Source organism: Paramacrobiotus metropolitanus, unplaced genomic scaffold (genome assembly GCF_019649055.1).
Source record: "Paramacrobiotus metropolitanus isolate TYO unplaced genomic scaffold, Prichtersi_v1.0 Parri_scaffold0000100, whole genome shotgun sequence".
Lineage (NCBI taxonomy): Eukaryota > Metazoa > Tardigrada > Eutardigrada > Parachela > Macrobiotidae > Paramacrobiotus > Paramacrobiotus metropolitanus.
The window spans coordinates 59,861-75,183 of record NW_026570320.1 but is presented as its reverse complement, the minus strand read 5'-3'; the positions used below and the strand labels follow the sequence as shown (position 1 = coordinate 75,183).

The window sequence follows — 15,323 nt, the reverse complement described above, 5'->3', positions numbered from 1 at the left end:
TTTTGCAGGTGTGAGCTCACTGAGCTGTGAAGCAGTAACTGCTTCAGTGTGGTCATCAGGTCTTCCCGAATTCAATTGATTTTGGTCACTGGTCGCACCGACTGGAACAGGTTTTCGCAGCCACTGTGCTGCTTGAGCAACGTACCTGCAGTTCTGCTTGCTTCGTGCGTGTGTCTCAGCTTATACTGCTTGCTCGTGGGAATTCTCCTCTCGGATGGTTAGTTTTTGTTTGTCCTTACCTTTTTGTTTCGGCTTCTGCTTTATCTGCTGTATTTCTGTCAGAAATCAAGCACTGCTATTGTTGAGTTCCCACTCCAAAAACTTTTGGAAAGAATGTTTGTCAAGTTTTTAGAATTGGCCCAGCAACGAACTGCGATGTGCGAGCGATAAGTACAGTGAGTACATACTACATAGCCGTAAGAATTAGGTGTTAACTCAGTAAGAGTTAGGTTTAATATCTGATATATGATCGCAGTTCGTTTATTTTATTTATTGCCGATCGGTAATGGCACAGGAAGACCAGAATACTGTTTTGCTTCCTATAATACGAGTGATGAAATCATGAAAGTGATAGAAAGTGATGTTTTACGCGTGTGTGAGGCACTCTGTGAGCCATAGAAGTGATAAAGTAGCTTCTGCATACGCTGCAGGCTGTGCTGGCAGTAATTTCCGCTGGCGATAAGTGGATTTCGTGTTCGTAGGTGGTAGTTGTTGACTTGTTAGTTGTTGATATCTGCTTCTACAACCTGTTTACACCACAGATTACAAGTACTTATTAGGTTGTATTTGCAGTTGTTGATTTTAAAACCTGCACCGATCTGGGCCATCATGTGGCAGCGTACGAAATTTGTTGAATGTGCTGTTTGAGATTCGCGTGTTGTGTTTGGAATTGCCGATTACGACATCATCACTATCGCTGAAGATTTTTTTCTGGTTTTATTCCATGTCTCACTACAATGTCGAATCGAAAGAATCCGTGTACGAAGATAATCCGCGATACTGCTATACGAATGAAGGACACGAAGGCGATCCGGATGGGAATGGACAGATTACTGTACAGTTTCAAACAGCAGATGAACGCGCTCATGGCCCGGAAACGTCTGCTGTTTCCACTACCAACAGAAGTAAAACTGGCATTTTTCGTTTTTGCTTTTGTTGTCGATTTCATAATTTGTAGTTTTAAAAATAGTTTTAATGACACATTATTTTCATAAATGGCGCTCGGTTTAACCGGCAACGATGCCAGTTAAACATTTCGTGTTTTATTACTGTACTGGTACTTATTTACCTGTTTGCAGTTTGCTGAACATTTTGGAAAGTGTTTCAAAGCATATTTGTATGACAGTAATAATATGTATCCCTTCATTGCGCATTTCTAAGCGGACAAAATTGTTTCATACTTTCTGTTGATATTTTACACTTCGGATTTTTCCACGTTTGACAAACTTATCTGACTAACATTGTTGAAGTGATTAATAATTTCTACTGCTGATTACAGACGAGCCAAAGCATCCCGTTCACGGGTCCAGTGCAAAGTTCGTACCTGATCATCCAATTCAGTTCCGCATACGCGGTGTGGTGCGGTCAATCTCAAGCAGAAAATATTCCACACTTACTACGTAAGTCTGTGCTTTTTGATTCACTTTGTCGGTACGAGAGTTTGTGTTGCAAGTTTTACAGCAAATGGGAAAAAATAAATGGACTTTCGTAGGTACAAAATTCAGATTGCCCACGCTGGATACTATTGGACCATTTTCAGAAACTACGAACAGTTGCATGCCGTTTTCCTGAATTTATACTTCGTTGACATCGCGTTGCGTTTGAAATATGAACTATTTATCAAGACCCAGTAAGCTCTTACATTTCTCGCAAATCGTTGTTTCGTTAAGTGCGATTGATTTTTGTGTCTGTTAAAGAGACAATTTAGAAAATTATTTTGAGAAAGCATGTTGGTATAAAAGTGTAGTACAGTACATGGATGAGCTTATTTGTTAGTGGTGACCAGCGTGTTGGGGAAATGGACATCCCAGAAGGTTTTCCTGCTTTACCCCCGCGTCTGCGGACAGATGCAACAGCTGACTCAGAAGCCGTACATTTTGTAAGTCATGATGCCGATGGTCGGTCTTCCTAGAGATCTGACGCGTTATCATTTACAGAACGAAAGTTTAGCCCTGTCCTGGGATATTAGGGCAGGGCTAAACTTTCGTCCTCAGTTATTTAACTTTGCTGTTTATAAAAAATATGTTAACAAAATTTGATTTTTATGTGGTGTTAAATGGTTTTTTTATGCGAAAGCCTTAACAATTGTTGCCTTAACAGGAACTGCTGGAGCGTTCCTTGAATTTACTGTTCAATGATTCTTTTCGGAGAGAACATGCATCTTCGTTGCGCTTTTTGGAAGTCAGCAAATACAGCTTCCACAGTATTGCTGTTAACGAGGAGAAGATTCGCGAAATTGGTGTGGAGAGGCTGGTTTGTTTCTTGAAAGATCATTTGGGTATATCTTGCAACCATGATAATGCCGCGTGCAGCATCTTCTCTCACTGGAACATGAGGTGCTCCCTTTCATCGGATTTTTTTACGCACTGTATTATACTCGTGTCTCGTATAGGTGCTAGTTGGTAATGGATTTTTTTATTCTGTAGATGGATTGTCGTATTGGAAACTTGTTATTTTTATGTTGATCTCAAAAATGAATCCGGTGACATGTCGTGCTTATTCCTGTTTGACAAAAGTACCAAACCGGAGCGGCTGCACCATCGACCTTTGGGTTTGATCATCAAACATGCCATGAAGGATCTGACCCTCAAATTTGACAACACATCGGAACTTGAGAATTGGTTAGCACATTTCGAGCGCACCATGGGCACTACTGCCCTACCATTCGTATCGAAACAACCGCATGATGCGTTTGCCCCGGTACGTAATTCGAGTATTGATTTTTTCGTCTTCGATGTTTTCGTATTAATTAACGACCATCAAAATCTGGTAAATAGACAAATTGTTCGTAAAAACAAGCAATAATTACCAGTTCATACGTTGTTTTGGAAGTAGGTTCGGCAGGGGATACCGTGCCACTGGTTCATTAACGGTGCTACCTATATGTCTGCCGTAGCGGACGCTTTGGAAAGTGCGGAAAAGGAAATCTTTATTGGTGGATGGTGGGTTAGTCCGGAAGTGTTTTTGAAACGACCCTGGGAAGAGAACGAGGAATGGAGATTAGACAGAATATTGAAAAGAAAAGCGGTATGGTCATTGCTGCCGGTTATTTAATTTTAATATTTGTGACCAAAGCGGAATCGTGAGGTCTCACGCCGATAAGGCCGACTGTTGTATTAACTTTTTATAAAATTTTCAGGATCAAGGAGTGAAAATCTACATCCTCGTGTATAAGGAAAGTCGAATCGCATTGGGCATCAACAGCTGGTACAGCAAGAAAAAATTGATGAAACTCAGTCCGAACATCATTGTAAGAATAAAATTTTTATTGCTCATACTAAGCACTTTATGCGGGTTACGAAAACATTGTGTCGTCTTGCTAATAGGTGAAACGGCATCCCGATAAAAATGTTGTTTTATGGTCGCATCATGAAAAAACAGTTACTATTGACCAAAAAATAGTATTTCTTGGAGGCATCGATCTGTGTTATGGACGGTGGGATACGCATTTACATCATCTGAGTGATTTGAGTCCAGCCATGGTCCAGGTAATTGGTTTATTTATAGTTGTTAAAGGTTTTGCAAGACTCTTTCAAGGATCAACAATATCTTGTGCAGTTTTCAGTTAAGTTTATAGTGAGCGAATTGGTTAACGCGGTATTTGAACAGAAGCTGACTTTTACCGAAGGAAATTTTGTTTAGGAAAATGATAACAACAAAAGCTCAAAAAAGGGAAAATCTGAAAAGCGGAATCGTGGATTGATGTGTTCGAGAGCAGGACAGTTTAAGAACGCTCCCATTCGATCGCATAACCAACGTCTGAATACGATGCGTTTGGTTCTCGCAATTCCTTGGCGATCTGCTAAGGCCAGATTCTACCATCCCAAGCATAAATTAATGTCCAGAACGGTATGACTTCCAAATTGCTCTTTGTGTACCAAACTGCTACCCTGCGCCGTACCCTGTGAAAGTTACCGCGACACTTCACAGTTCCGGATACCGACAGTTTTTTTTTGCGATGTAGCGTTACAATTCGAAGATGCGTAATCGAGATTTCAAACGCCGCACCTCTGGGGCTTACAGGTAATGAACCCAAATCCATTTGGTGATCATGGCTATTTTCCCTTCCAAATTGTTAATTTCTCTAATTTGTAAATGTATTACTGACTAAAAATTCCTTATACGTATACTCGTTCCATGCTCGTGGTTGGTTTTTAGGCGTGTATTTGGAAGACGCGATAACCACAATGCAGCCATTCCTCCCCAAAAAGGCTCCGACGATCCGCCTCCGAACATGCATGGTCAGAAATCCGCTTAAACTCGGAGATTGTGATTTAGCTTGTTCGCTTTTTGAATCTGTTGTCTGTTAGGGTGTTGGTGGCTTGGGAAAGACTATTGCAATGAAGTGAAAATGGCTTTTACCCAACCGAACGATGGAAAACCGTATGAAGGTGAAAATTTCCTAGAAATGGATATTTTCTAGTGGTACTTGGAGTAATCATTTTCTTTCTGTTATTTGTGGCGCAGATGCGTTAGATCGTTTTGCTGTACCGCGTTTACCATGGCACGATGCCGGCGTTGTAATCTGTGGAGCGGCTGCCCAAGATATCGCCAGACATTTTATTCAAAAATGGAACGTCTGTAAGGTAACCACGAGAGAATTTTTTGCATTATTATAGGACACGACTTCGAACTGTGAATATCGATGTCTCCATAACTTTTTTAGTAAATATGACACTGTTCTAATTTTGAAAACTTTTCCAGCTTCAAAAGTTTCGTTTTGATGAACAAGGCCCGTTTCTGATGCCTAAGAAATACTTCGAAGATAGCGATGCTGATTTCCTCAAAAATTTGCCATGGGAAACTGTTTCCTGTTCCATCCAAGCTATCCGCAGCACCGCTTCATGGTCAGGCGGACTCGCTCCAGATATTGTTGAGACTTCCATTCAACAGTCCTACATTGACTTGATCCTGAATGCAAAACACTTTGTGTATATTGAGGTAGGTAACGTTCTTCCGTGCTAATTACTGCTTTACGTATGTTGGCGTATTACTGCCAGTCCGGTTAAATTAACGCACGATACGCTTTAATTTCGTAAATATGTTTTGTTTAGGCGCTTTGGTGTTTCAGAGTCAATTTTTCATAACAGCCGTTGGGCGTGGCAAGAATGTAGTTGAGAACAAAATCGGGGATGCTCTGTTCAACAGAATTCAGCGTGCTTTTCAGTATGTCGTTCCTTTTTTAAATGATCCTTGTGATATCAGCGTGTGTAGAGGTGAGAATCCAAATTTATTTTGTAGCAACAACGAAAATTTCCGCGTTTTTGTCATTATTCCGTTGCAACCAGCCATCGCCGGTCAGTATGGAACCCGCGAAGGGTCCGCTGTTCAAGCTGTCACTCATTTTATCTACCAAAGGTATGTAGATACGTGTGACTTACTATATTTGATACGTGTTTAAGCCCTTAACTGTAAAATATATTACGGATTGTTCAGGTATGTTTTCTTTGCTGAACTATGTTTTCTTACAGTATTTCTCGTGGAGAACATTCGCTCCTAGAGAAACTGAAGCTTTTAGGTAACGTGTACTCTATGCTTTACGAGTACGTGTACTCGTATGCTTGAAAGTTAAAGGAGGTGTTAAATGATTTAGTTTTTCAGGTTGTGATTTTTCTAAATACATCACATTTTGTGGACTGCGTCAATTTGGCATGATCGGAGATAATGTGGTACTTAAAATCTGTTCCATAAAAAGTGGCCGTGGAAATTGCCAATAGCTGCCCAACAGTTTGCTTTCACAGGCAACGGAGATTGTTTATGTCCACAGCAAAATGATTATTGTGGATGATCTGTATACCATTATCGGCTCAGCCAATCTCAACGACCGATCAATGCTGGGTTCTCGGGACAGTGAAATTGGGATACTAATACAGGACGAAGAATTCGATCCGTCTGTTATGGATGGGCAACCTTACATGTCCGGGAAATTCTCCGGCCGCCTCCGGAAGCGCCTTATGAAGTATATCATCTAGGTTACTTATTACATACTAATTAGCGCCCTTAATAGTCATTATGACCAATAGTCCAAAGAATTTGCAATAAAATGATTCAAAATTGTGAAATTTGCTTTGATCGCGAAATATTTGGGCCTTTACTGGGTGCGAAATATTTGGGCTTTTTTATTTGGGATTATTTGGGCGAATGTTCTCCACTGACCACAGTCTGGAATTGTGCGTAGGTAATATGTATGTATGTATGCATAGAATTCACTTGGGCTTGGCAGAGGATATGGATACTGGTCTGTCTCCCGAAGAATCGGATAAGCTCGTGGTTGACCCAGTGTCTGAAGAATTTTTCCGTGGTTTGTGGATTAAGACTGCCGTGGATAACGACGCCATCTACCAACAAGTTCGTGTTATTCTTTGGATGAGTCTGGCTGCTTGCTTGTTTTGGTTCGTTCTGTTTGCCTTTGTGTTGCTTTTTTATGGCTTTGCGAACTTTGGTAATTATCGCATGGTGCTCATATGAATTTTTCAGGTATTTGCTCCTGTGCCAACGGATGAGGTTTTCACATTCCACCAGCTGAACGATTACATGGAGGACAAGACGTTATCGGAAACCGATCCCGAAAGGGCAGCCGAGCTTTTGAAAGGCGTTCGGGGCTATATAGTGAAATTTCCATTGAAGTTTTTGAAGGATTCGAGACTGAAACCAACAATCGATACCGCAGCTGGGGTATGTGTGTTTAACCGTCGATATTCACTGGCTTAGTAAAAAATTGTCATCCGCCAGTGTGAAATATCAATCCTGCTAGATAAAATATTGACCTCTGTTTCAAGTTTTCAATGATTTTAACATGTTTTTAGTTATTGCCACTGATTAACTGGACGTGATCCGGGAGGGTTAATAGGCTCTCCCTTACCAGAGATTAATACCTCGTCCATGGATCTGTGATCCATTGCATAGCCTTACCTGATGAACAGCAGATTGTGATCGGAGAAGCGACAGCTTTCGGTGATATATCTTTGCGCCCTTGCATTTTATTCGTGTATAATTTAAGGCATTCCATTTGTGTTTTCATTTTATGGTTTTATATTATGTCTGTTATAAGAGTATAGCTTTGCATCTTTATTTGTTACGCTTTATTTCATTAATGGACGTTATGTGCTTTTATATTAACCGGCGAAATTGAAGAGGAGAATGCCGAAGAGTAATTTGTTGTTCTCTGCTACGTCCATGAAAATTGCAGATCGCCCATTGTGTGTCATTTTTTGGTCTGAATAGCAGGATTGCACTTGTATTACTTCTGTTGAAATCGTGGATATTTGCGAATGAAAAGACACGGGTGCAATGCGCTGCAATTGTAATTAATTACCTAATTGTAAGTTAGTCTCTTATGTGTCGGTTTGACTGCGTTGTTCCAGTTTATCACTCACTAAGCCAGTTGTCACCTTCATTGTGCCTTTCCCATACAGATCAAGTGGGACAATTAACCTGCCTTGTCCTTTGCGAGCTGCAATTCATTAACTTAATGTCTTCGCCTAATTATCTTATTGTGCTTAATAAATCAAACGGTAGCCATTTCATAAGTTAATTGGTGAGTCTCAAACATCACCACGCAGATTCTGTGCGGTGTTGCATTTCACTGGCAAATGCCAAATAGGCTTGCTGTGACCTCTGTTACAGGTCAATCGTTTTTATTGGTTATTACTACTTATGTATAGGTCCAGATTTACAATTTCAGACACAAAATCTTAATTTTGATATACAGTAAGTCATTATACTATGTAACATATTTTATACTAAGTAAAACTTTGTAATTGGTGCCTAAAAAATGAAACTCTGTTAATTAATGAACCGCTTTCTTCGCACGCGCGACATGCCGATCAATGAATTAAATAGTCGTGATGGCTGAATTAAATAGGCAAAAAACCTTCAAAATAGCACACAGTACACGCGCACATATTACTTTATAGTCAAAATGTAAACACAGCTGCACATTATTCATAAGCCGTAATCAAAAATGTCTAAACAAAACCTATTAGGGAACGTATGTTTAATTCCGAAAGCTCGACCTAAATGGAAAGAGGTTTGCTGCCAATGTGAATTGCGGTAAAAATGTTTATTATTTATTTGAGCTTATGAATGGTTTCTTATTGGCTCTTGTAGAGGAAGTAAAAGCACAAGCTGCGTACAATGTAAATCTTTACAGTCAATGTACTGCGCGTAGTGTTTGTGAAATGGTATAGATCCGCTTATGAAAAGGATCGGATGTTGCACAACAAATTAGTAGCGCATGTCGTATTTCCTCCGCATATATGCGAGCGAAGCCGACACTGGACACTAGCTCAGGGGAAGATGAATTTATATTGACATTTTAACAGACACCATCTATAGACAACATGTTCTGATTTAGAATATTGCCCGGACTAGCGACTGATGATCGAAATGTCGATACACTTGTGAAGAGAGCAATTGGTCTACTCGGCAAATTGCACGGACCTTTGCGGTTACAAAGTGCGCTGTAGTTTATATTTGCTCAAATCCGTCTGTCATGTCTGCCATGAAAAATGACTCCTAATAAGCCCATTATAGCTTCATTTCATTTCAAAGAGCTTCTCTTTATCGCTTCACAGAGCTGGATTGAACTATCAAATGATGTCTCTTGTGCGTAACATGCCCATCTCTTATGCTAACCCGTTTCTTAATTATCCTCGGGTCTGCGTTAACCACTAAACTTATTAGCCAAAATATAGCCTGTATTCACGCCGGCCGTTTAAGAACGAGCGATCGCAAAGGGAAACTGTGAGTGTTGCCAACAGCTACTTGTACATCCAGTAATTATGCAACATGAACTGACCCAATTCGGTTTTTTCTTATAAGTGGCATTTAGCAGCGACGTAAGCAGTATAAGCCGATTTTCGGTAAATTCTTACTCAATAATATTAATCAGATGCCACAAAGTTTATAAAGAAATGGTCTTAATATTATTTCCCCGTTTACACGTGTAAACACCTGGATAATTTTATTTGTAACAAGTTTATATTTATTATATTATAATACAAATAGTTAAAATGTTAACGTGGATACTGTGAAATGCAACCCAGTTTGACATAGTTGTTCACGTATTTTTTACATGTACAGTACTATAAGTTGTATTGTACAGTAACAAACGGAACACGGTGCATGGCATTGTTGCAGTATTTATCCACAGCAATCCCTGTTTTCGTTCTACCATTTATTAACAATTAAACAGCAAATTAGCACGCCAAGATATTGTACAAACGCGGATGCATCATATTCACTACAAGCTAAAAGAAGGATTACGCTTTTACGCACCTAACCCAGCTGGTGAACGATCCCACAATCCACCGGCTATTTCCGTGTGTTCCAGCTTGCTGCACTCGCCAATTCTCCTCTAGCAGGCACTTATATTAATACGGAAACCAATCAATTTATTAGGGATTACGCAGTTTTATTCATTATTACAAGCCGGCTAAGAACGCTTAATGGTACAAGAACCGGCGTTAATTCCTCTGGACATGTTGATTGCATTGTGAGGACACACATGCCAGAGTGTGCAATTATCCATGCCGATGCGTGTGCGCAACATTTTGCACAACAAAAGACGTACAAGCGTAATTAAAACATAGTCCTCGATTTTCTATAAACTGAATCGAGGATGTCCTCTGCAGCGAAATAAGCGCTAAGGCTGGGGTTATTTAAAAAGCTGGCCATCAAATTTACGGTATATCTAACCAAATAGTATTAACTAGAGTAGACAAGTAGAAGAAGCTGGCAATGAAAGCCTACTACATATAATGACAATCATGTTTAATTAAAAGTTGAAACAACTTAACAGGCAGCTCAGCTTAAACCGGTCGAACCGAAATTTATACTATCAAACAAAAACTATCCACTATAAACGGAGAGCTAAAAAGGAACGCTTCGTAGGTAATTAATTAAGTGTCCTACATATGCCGGCTTCTGCGAGTAATATGTATCGTTAGGTCAACATTGCCAATAATGTAACACAAATACCACAGCAGAGGGGCAAATTAGAAATGGATAATCTAAGCTTTTGGTCTCATGATAGTACATTCAATTTAAATCGAAAACAGGGCTTTTATTCTCCGTTGGCCCACAGGCAAATCGTTAGACACGCGCACGCTGGCAATCGACACAGTGTTTTTACTAAGAGACGTTAAAGTGCTTTCAAAACGTTTCATTCGTTGAGCATATTAACGATGATTATAGCTGCTGCACTCGGCAGTTGTTGCTGTGTGTGGTGTGCGATAGTGCTGGCTGTGTATTCTGCCTTACTAAATCCCAGATGGTCCTTACCATTTGCAGCCAATCGCATTCTTCGCTCTCTCAAATGACTCGATGAGTTATGTGTGCGCGCGCACTCTCCGACACAGAGAGTCAAATCACAGCCGGGCTATTTTCGCCAGTATTTAGGGAAATGTTCCAAAATATAAACAGCAAAATATTGGTGCATACTCGGTTTGTCATGTTTAACAAAACTCAACAGTGAACAGCCCAGCCGCAGCGTTGCTGTCCAGTAGGCGTAAGCATTTGGGGCTGATCGTTGATAGGCCGCACTCGTATCATCATTAGTCGCCTGATTGCCGTCCCATTTGGCTAAATACAGAGCTTATTAATCGCAGCTTCCATCCTCAACTTCCGAATCAGTTTACGCCAAGCGCCAGTACCGGATATCGACATTTAAACCGCGGTGAAAGTTTATGCTTTTCTGGTTATGTCTTTTTCTGCAAAAATGTTTGCCGTTAAACAAGAAATCCCGGCAGATTTTGATTCGCATGATCAAAGCAGTAATAGCGCTAGTGACATTGACAGTACGCACTCGGACCAGTCCGAAGCCAGTACGCCGCTAAATCTGCAGGATGGTCAGACCGATCCTGAAGAACTGACGTGCCGAATCGTAAAGGTCATTGATGAAACACATCCGCTCAATGACACTGCTGCCGCTCAATCGACGAAAAAATCTCGCCATACTCCTTTTTCCGTCTTGGATATTTTGGGTGGCAACCCGGTACGAGATGTACCAACAACAAAGCTGGATTCCAAAGTTGCCGTCGGCGAAAACATGCAGTGCAAACTGGAAGGTAATGTTTAGCCAAATCATCACATAACTTAGAAAACTAATCCTGGAAACTGGAAAATTTCTCTGATTTGCCCTGTTAACGAATGTATGTGTGACAAATTGACAATAACACGGCGTCTACCAAAGTTACGTATATTTATTCTTTCACATTTGTCAAAAATCAGTTAATCACTTCGCGACTTGTCAAATATGATCTGTGGTATCCTAGTTTTGAAAAATCCGGTTTTTACATTTCCGCTATCGTTTTATGTCAACTGCCGGCATAATGCTTTTATTTTACGTAGGGTAGATTATCAGAAGAAATGCGTCGTTGTGTGCTAGATACTTATTATTGTGCAATAAAATTTATTCAGCAGATCCCGAATGCAGCATTATTGGAAGTCTACTTATGTATTACTTACTGCTTACTACTTAGTATTACAAGTATTACAGTACTTACTACTTATATACAAGAGTCTTTGTATAAGTGCGCACAGTCTCGGGAGATCTCCGTCGTACCAAGTTTTTTGTCATGCTGACAGACTTAATTGCGTCAAGTGGTTTAATTGAGCAGCAAACTTTACAGTTCAGCTCCAAATGTGTTAAGCATTATAATTGGTTTTAAGTTCTTTCCAAATACAGCAATTGGCGCGAGCATCTTAATATCGTCCGCAGCCGGAAACATGTGGCTGTTAAAGCTTATCGTTTAAACTAAACGCTAATCGTAAAAACCCCGGCTCGAAAGCGCTTTTGACACGCTGAATTATGGGACCTCGCCAGATGTGCAAGTGTGTGACTGTGAATTCACCAATAATTTCTCGTTGCTGTCAAAGTGCGTGCCGCGGGCGTCTTATGTACATCCATAAAGAATACATAATTCTGCCGCATTTCTTTCCCGTTTCGATTATATTGTGGAGAAAAATTTAATTTCGGAAAAAGTGAGATGCATTATTTCCTTTACTTGTTTTCCAGCTTGTATCCTCTTAAGATGATTGAAACGGGTCTCTCACCACAGCATTTAGTTCAGCGATGTCGGCTTTCATACGTCGCCTGTTTGCACACAATGCGTAACCTATTTGTAACACAGTGACCTTTCAGATGTTGCGAAGAGAATAGCTTTATTATGTGCCGCATTAGGGTTGCGTGGGCCGCAATTATTTCTTAATCACCCAGTTAAATGTGCCAAGCTTATCCCGCGCGGAAAAGGAAGTCTTTATCGGACGTTCTCAGATGGCTGTAGAAAAGTCATTTGTTGGCGATAAATTTAATTGATGAAGATGATTGAAGCAGACAATTTTCCGCTTCAGATAAACAGATTGAAAGCAGCTTTAGGCTCGTGGTGATCCCACTAATGACATCGATCCCTTCCGTTACGCCCGCATGCTTTCATGTGGCTCTTACACGCATAATTTCATTTTGATCATTTCAGCGTACGGCTCCTGTAACGTGTCCTAAGTAAATTTGTCGGCATCACACGTATTTGAGTCTGCAAAGCGGTCACTCGTTTTTCCAGATAAGGAACTAAAAAGGGTCATTAAGAAACAAAAGAATGATGATGATGCTCATAAAAGTTCATCGAAGAAGCCCAAGCGACTCCAGGACGGTGATGCGGCACAGTTTAAAGAGGGCAAATCGACATCCGGGGCAAAGCACGGCAAACCCAGGCGAGCGCGAACGGCCTTCACTTATGAACAATTGGTCGCCCTGGAGAACAAATTCAAATCAACGCGATATCTCTCCGTATGCGAGCGCCTGAACCTTGCGTTGTCCCTTCAACTTTCGGAGCAGCAAGTGAAAATATGGTTTCAGTGAGTTGCAGCACGAATAACCATTATTATTACTCAACAGCTTCTTTATTACTTAGCTTCTTTAACCTTGAGTCATTCCTTCAATAATATTATCTGAAAGTAACTTCGGTTTTATTCATTTTGACTTTTGTTAGCCGTACTAACTGAGAACTTTTCTGTGAACGGTTGCAACTTCAAAGGTCACAGGTGGTTTCAGTAGCCAGTTCGTTATTGCAACATTTGCTTACGATTTTCCGCATCAGTGAGAAATCTAGAAACTCATTTCGAAAATACTTTTGAAGAGACGTGTCATAAAAATAACATGATAGCAACATTTTTTATCCAGTCGGTTACAGAGTTTGCGTTGAGTACATTTGGCTGATACCTGGTTTTATTGAACACAGCTAACGATTACGCTTTGTAGAAATCGGCGCACGAAATGGAAAAAGCAAAATCCCGGGATGGATGCCAACAGTCCAACAGATTTATCATCACCCGGCATCACCCAAACAGCATTCTCTCCAGTTCCAACCGCTAATGGTATTTTTGGTTTTCCTCCTCACCCGGCGCTTCCCTTCCCGTATCCTGGTGTTCCCCTTTCCTACTTTTTACCCAATCCTTCCGCTTTCCAATTTCGATAAATAGTTATGTTTACATGGAAAAATTTCTAGCATGTTTATCACATATGATAATCTATTCGATGTAAACTACAATTTGTTTTCTTATGACTTAAACTACGTGCAGTCAAAAGGAATTTTGGCAGCATAGTTGCTAATTATGTACTGAATTTGAGCACTGGATGCACATTATTCCTTGAAAAGAAATCCAGATGGCTTTGTAATTATTGCATTTCTTGTAAAATTTGTACGAATATACTGATATCGATCATACCTACCTATTCCTGCTCACTTTCCATCCAAAAAAGTATATCTATGTATAATCCATTCAGTTCTATCGGTTCTATCCTATGTTACGGAAACGAGCGGTTCAAAACATTCTGACAGCTGTTATGAGATAATATGAAATATCACGTGCGCAGTCTGTAATTTTTATTGAAAAAACCATGCGATTTATCCCGAGAACAAGGTTATATCCATTTTTAGAAGAATTCTGTACGATGTTGTAAATGCGTTGTGCACAGGCTGACATACAAGTAGATAATTACGTAAAAGGTTACAAAATACTAAAGGATTATTCGCCGCGTTATAAAATTTGAATCCACTACAAAAGTGTATACACTGAGGAGAAATTAAATCGGAGACTGGCATAACGCATTAACACTGACTGTAAGAATGCCGCAAATCTACTCGTTGAGCGCAGAAAGAACTACAGTAGATAATTAAACTATTTGCCGAACTGGAGATATTGCTTTAACTTGATGGTGGTGTACGACAGATTGTGTTCAATGCAAATAAACGAAGAATCGAATAATTGAAGGCGGATTGCGAGAGCTCCCTGGATGCAGCGATTATGGTTAATGGTGCGGAAGGAAACGGAAGTTGAAGGGAGAAAAGTGTCGCTTATGCGGTTATTTGCTGCACTGCCTCAAAGAGCACTTTGTAACATTTAATTCCCTAAGGAATCATTCAGTGCGGTCAATTAAAGCAATTTGTTGAATCGCTAATGAAGAGCACTTGATGACATGTTATTTAGCCACACTTTGTGCCATCAGCAGATAACCACACTCACAATCAGCAGCGGTACACACTACACACATACACGTTCCGCGGCGGCGGCCGGGTGCGCCACTGTGCATACAGGATACCCAACAGTATCAGAATGTCAGCAAAATACAAAACTTAAATGGCAGTTTATACTCGTAACACAGCCAGTGCAACACATAATTATAGTATATAAAAATGCTTCCTTTATGTAAATTATAAAGTTTGTTGTATTACTTATGCACTTTGAAGGTTTTTATAGTGAAGTGTGCCATCCAAGTGATATTTGCATAAGTACAATACAAGTCGTTTAAATCCGTAATAAATCTCATCATTTGCATAAGATAGATAATTAATGTTTATTGCGCAACAAAAGTGGGATAAAATATTATTCCTAACTTTTAACGCGACCGAGTCGTTGAACCTACAATATAATAATTATATCTAAGTACTGTACATTGTAATTACAAAGCATATTTTATTAAACCTTTGGAAATAAACGTACAATGTTTTTAAAATTGTACACCAATCCGTAGGCTAATACAGTAAAGCATACAGCATTTCGAGTCTCGACACCAAAATTAATGACAGCAGTATAGCAGGACCATG

At 40.0% G+C, this 15,323-nt stretch overlaps 2 protein-coding genes across 4 annotated transcripts; both read left to right on the top strand.

The window, feature by feature from the left end:
- The first annotated feature begins 175 nt into the window (after window positions 1–175).
- On the top strand, window positions 176–7,498 carry LOC129597089 (phospholipase D2-like). Of its 3 annotated transcripts, none has more exons than XM_055494528.1 (24): window positions 177–395; window positions 793–1,124; window positions 1,499–1,619; window positions 1,712–1,849; window positions 1,996–2,098; window positions 2,320–2,555; window positions 2,646–2,919; window positions 3,055–3,246; window positions 3,359–3,469; window positions 3,546–3,707; window positions 3,862–4,068; window positions 4,184–4,242; window positions 4,378–4,460; window positions 4,530–4,610; window positions 4,687–4,805; window positions 4,924–5,160; window positions 5,291–5,385; window positions 5,461–5,577; window positions 5,691–5,737; window positions 5,821–5,888; window positions 5,961–6,178; window positions 6,423–6,567; window positions 6,697–6,894; window positions 7,026–7,497. In XM_055494528.1, exons 2-24 carry the CDS (start codon window positions 944–946, stop codon window positions 7,050–7,052), a joined length of 3,219 nt encoding a protein of 1,072 aa, XP_055350503.1. In that variant the 5' UTR covers window positions 177–395; window positions 793–943; the 3' UTR covers window positions 7,053–7,497. The 3 variants fall into 3 exon arrangements, with proteins under 3 accessions (XP_055350505.1, XP_055350503.1, XP_055350504.1); XM_055494529.1 differs by lacking the exon at window positions 177–395 and adding an exon at window positions 679–697 and having other exon boundaries at window positions 7,026–7,498; XM_055494530.1 differs by lacking the exon at window positions 7,026–7,497 and having other exon boundaries at window positions 176–395; window positions 6,423–6,611; window positions 6,697–6,887.
- Window positions 7,499–10,754: 3,256 nt separating this feature from the next.
- On the top strand, window positions 10,755–13,939 carry LOC129597103 (homeobox protein slou-like). The gene is made up of 3 exons (XM_055494546.1): window positions 10,755–11,288; window positions 12,780–13,074; window positions 13,478–13,939. The coding sequence occupies exons 1-3, from the start codon at window positions 10,922–10,924 to the stop codon at window positions 13,692–13,694; spliced, it is 879 nt and encodes a 292-aa protein (XP_055350521.1). The 5' UTR covers window positions 10,755–10,921; the 3' UTR covers window positions 13,695–13,939.
- Window positions 13,940–15,323: the final 1,384 nt, after the last annotated feature.

What these genes read in the sequence shown, in the direction of transcription:
- LOC129597103 (XM_055494546.1), top strand. Translation starts at nt 10,922, where the DNA reads ATGTCTTTTTCTGCAAAAATGTTTGCCGTTAAACAAGAAATCCCGGCA. An exon ending in CATGCAGTGCAAACTGGAAG is followed by an intron (nt 11,289 to 12,779) that starts GTAATGTTTAGC and finishes TCGTTTTTCCAG; the next exon opens with ATAAGGAACTAAAAAGGGTC. An exon ending in CAAGTGAAAATATGGTTTCA is followed by an intron (nt 13,075 to 13,477) that starts GTGAGTTGCAGC and finishes TACGCTTTGTAG; the next exon opens with AAATCGGCGCACGAAATGGA.
- LOC129597089 (XM_055494529.1), top strand. Translation starts at nt 944, where the DNA reads ATGTCTCACTACAATGTCGAATCGAAAGAATCCGTGTACGAAGATAAT. An exon ending in ACTCAGAAGCCGTACATTTT is followed by an intron (nt 2,099 to 2,319) that starts GTAAGTCATGAT and finishes TTGCCTTAACAG; the next exon opens with GAACTGCTGGAGCGTTCCTT. An exon ending in GAATATTGAAAAGAAAAGCG is followed by an intron (nt 3,247 to 3,358) that starts GTATGGTCATTG and finishes TAAAATTTTCAG; the next exon opens with GATCAAGGAGTGAAAATCTA.